Here is a 3,284-nt window from a genome sequence, read left to right as displayed (position 1 = left end):
CTGCCTCCCAAAAGCAACAACAACAACAATGTTCTTCTTCTACCACCCGCCATATTTGCAAGACGGCGGTGACTGACCGCCTAACTCCGGTGTCTGACCGCCAATCTCCGGTGACTGACCGCCAATCTCCGGTGACTGACCGCCAATCTCCGGTGACTGACCGCCTAACTCCGGTGTCTGACCGCCTAACTCCGGTTAATATGGTCGGCCGCACCCGGCGGAGAACGGCGTGTCTGTCTGACTGTCGCTGTCAGGCGTTTTAATATAGTTCTACCCTAACCCAGATTTCGGGGGTTTCCAGAAATCTTGACCTACACCAAAACTGGACATTACCCTACCTATAGGAGAAGTTTGGTGTGTAGATTAAATGTCCAGTTATAGAAAACTCTCCTGGTCTCTTAAAGAAACTGAACAAGGGGCAAAAACTTTCCCCTTAATCAACAACGGAAAAGAGCAATAGATAAAGAAAAATACATACCCAGCAAGATACAATCAGCAATAGATCAACAGTACACACACAACAACAACAACAACAACAACAACAACATCACCAACAACCACCACTCACCCTCACAGCTGAGCCCGCCCCCACCCCCCGCCTGTGCTGTATAGCCCTCCCTGCACACACACGTGTAGCCCCCGTAGCTGTTCCGACACTCCGCCGACACGGGGCACACAGGCACAGAGGCGGAGCATTCGTCCACGTCACGGTCACACGTCACGCCCCTCCAGCCGTCATGGCATACACATCCTGTGACGGCGTCACAGCGAGCAGTTCCCGGGACGAAACAGTTACACTGATTCCTGCAGTCCTCGCCCCAGTGGAATGAGTCACATTCTGGTAGATAAAGGTAGAAGAGAATGTGGGGGCCTTTTCCGAGAGACCATCCTAGAGCAGTATACATGATACAGCTTTGTGTAGTAGACATAGAGGAAGTAGATCTTACAGCAGTATACATGATACAGTGTGTGGTAAACATAGAGGAAGTAGATCTTACAGCAGTATACATGATACAGCCCTTGTGTGGTAGATATAGAGGAACTAGATCTTACGCACTTACTTAATTACTTACTTACAACATAGTGGAAATAACAAATAACCACTAGATGACATAAAGTGACTTCCAAACTCTCCTTTCTTCCAGTGACAAGCCGTACCAGAAATTCTCTGTTTTGTTTTGTTTTGTGAGAGTTTTAAGGCACATTCAGCACTGTACAGTAATGAGTAGAGGAACGAGTGAAAGATGAGAAAGAAAAGTGTATTATAAACACACCTGTTCACCACCCTCCTCATCTATCGGTGACAGACAGAACAAAAGCGTAATAAACAGATTTCTGTAAGGTTTTTACGGCACTTGCAGCACATTTAGGCCTTACGCGCCGAAGATTGGAGGTGTTACAAGAGATTGATAAACACCAAGAAGAATGAGGAGAGATATAAGGATAATAGATGTTTGATAGGAAAGAAGGAGCAAACCACACCAGAGTACCCGTCAACCACCCTCATGTCGTGTGTATGTGTGTGTGAGTGTGTGTGAGTGTGTGTGAGTGTGTGTTTGTGTATTTGTTTGCATATTACTTTGGAGTGTTCGTAGTTTGGAGTGCTTGAGGGCGTGCGGGTATGTATATTCTGCGCCCAGGCGTAATAATTGAAATATAATTTATACTAAATCATCAACTTCATAGATACATCTGCGATAAGAGAGGACAATGACACAGGACAATGACACATGACAATGACACAGGACAATGATACAGGACAATGACACAGGACAATGACAGAGGACAATGACACAGGACAATGACACAGGACAATGACACAGGACAATGACACAGATAGGAAGGACAATGACAGAGGAGAATGACACAGATAGGAAGGACAATGACAGAGGACAATGACAGAGGACAATGACACAGATAGGAAGTACAAAAATACAGGACAATGACACAGGACAATGACACAGATAGGAAGGACAATGACACAGGACAATGACACAGGACAATGACACAGGACAATGACACAGGACAATGACACAGATAGGAAGGACAATGACAGAGGAGAATGACACAGATAGGAAGGACAATGACAGAGGACAATGACAGAGGACAATGACACAGATAGGAAGTACAAAAATACAGGACAATGACACAGGACAATGACACAGATAGGAAGGACAATGACAGAGGAGAATGACACAGATAGGAAGGACAATGACAGAGGACAATGACAGAGGACAATGACACAGATAGGAAGTACAAAAATACAGGACAATGACACAGGACAATGACACAGATAGGAAGGACAATGACACAGGACAATGACACAGGACAATGACACAGGACAATGACACAGATAGGAATGACAATGACACAGATAGGAAGGACAGTGACAGAGGACAATGGCACAGGACAATGACACAGATAGGAAGGACAGTGACAGAGGACAATGACACAGGACAATGACACAGATAGGAAGGACACAGAGAACACAAAGCCACCTACCTTGACACGTCCGCTGGTCTTTGAGCAGGCGGAAGCCCAGAGGACAGGTACACAGGTAGGAGCCCCGTGTGTTGACACAGCTGTGTGTGCACTCGTTCTGTGCCGGCTCCAGGCACTCGTTGGTGTCTGACCAGACGGAGATATGGCGGGAACGGTTATTATTATAATAATGATAATACTGATGATAATAATTGGTCGCTATTAAGCACAAGCGGGAGGGCTATCCCGAAAAATGACGTTTTCAGAAAATCGAAGGTAACGTTTTTGCCCCTTGTTCAGTTTCTTTAAATGACATTGACAAGAAGAGTTTTCTCTATAACCAAACAAATATACACACCGATGAAACCAAACTTCTCCTATAGGTAGGGAAATGCCCACTTTTAGTTTAGATCAAGATATCTGGTCACCCCCCGAAATCTGGGTTAGCCCGCTTGTCCTTAAAAGCGACCAATTGTGATAATAGTAATAATAATAATAATAACAATAATAATAATAATAAAAACAATACTACTACTAAAAATTTTGAGTTTCCCAACATGTCAAGCTTTTTCGAATGCGATTCTTGGAATATCTTGATAACGACTCTCAATAATCTTAACTATTTTGGTAGAGCAGATGGAACATTTGGTTTCTGACCTCACGGTCTCAGTAATCTCAAACCGGCCAAAACTGTCAGATAGAACTTTGTCATTCTGCGGGAGCGAATTTTGAAGACAGTGCACTGTCAAGCTATAAACACATACTTACACCGCCCCCCTCTCCCTCCCTCCCCCTCTCTCTCT

General features: G+C 44.6%; 1 protein-coding gene across 1 annotated transcript in view; it reads right to left on the bottom strand.

The window, feature by feature from the left end:
• LOC101858851 (fibrillin-3) overlaps positions 1-3,284 on the bottom strand; it is a gene marked incomplete at both ends in the record, with an annotated part of 89,182 nt that overhangs the window by 2,667 nt on the left and 83,231 nt on the right. The window contains 2 exon segments of the mRNA XM_035968945.1: positions 569-838; positions 2,503-2,628. Of these exon segments, the coding sequence (XP_035824838.1) occupies positions 569-838; positions 2,503-2,628 (396 nt within the window).

Source organism: Aplysia californica, unplaced genomic scaffold, assembly GCF_000002075.1.
Source record: "Aplysia californica isolate F4 #8 unplaced genomic scaffold, AplCal3.0 scaffold00099, whole genome shotgun sequence".
Classification (NCBI taxonomy): Eukaryota; Metazoa; Mollusca; class Gastropoda; order Aplysiida; family Aplysiidae; genus Aplysia; species Aplysia californica.
This window is presented reverse-complemented; position numbering and strand designations above follow the sequence as displayed.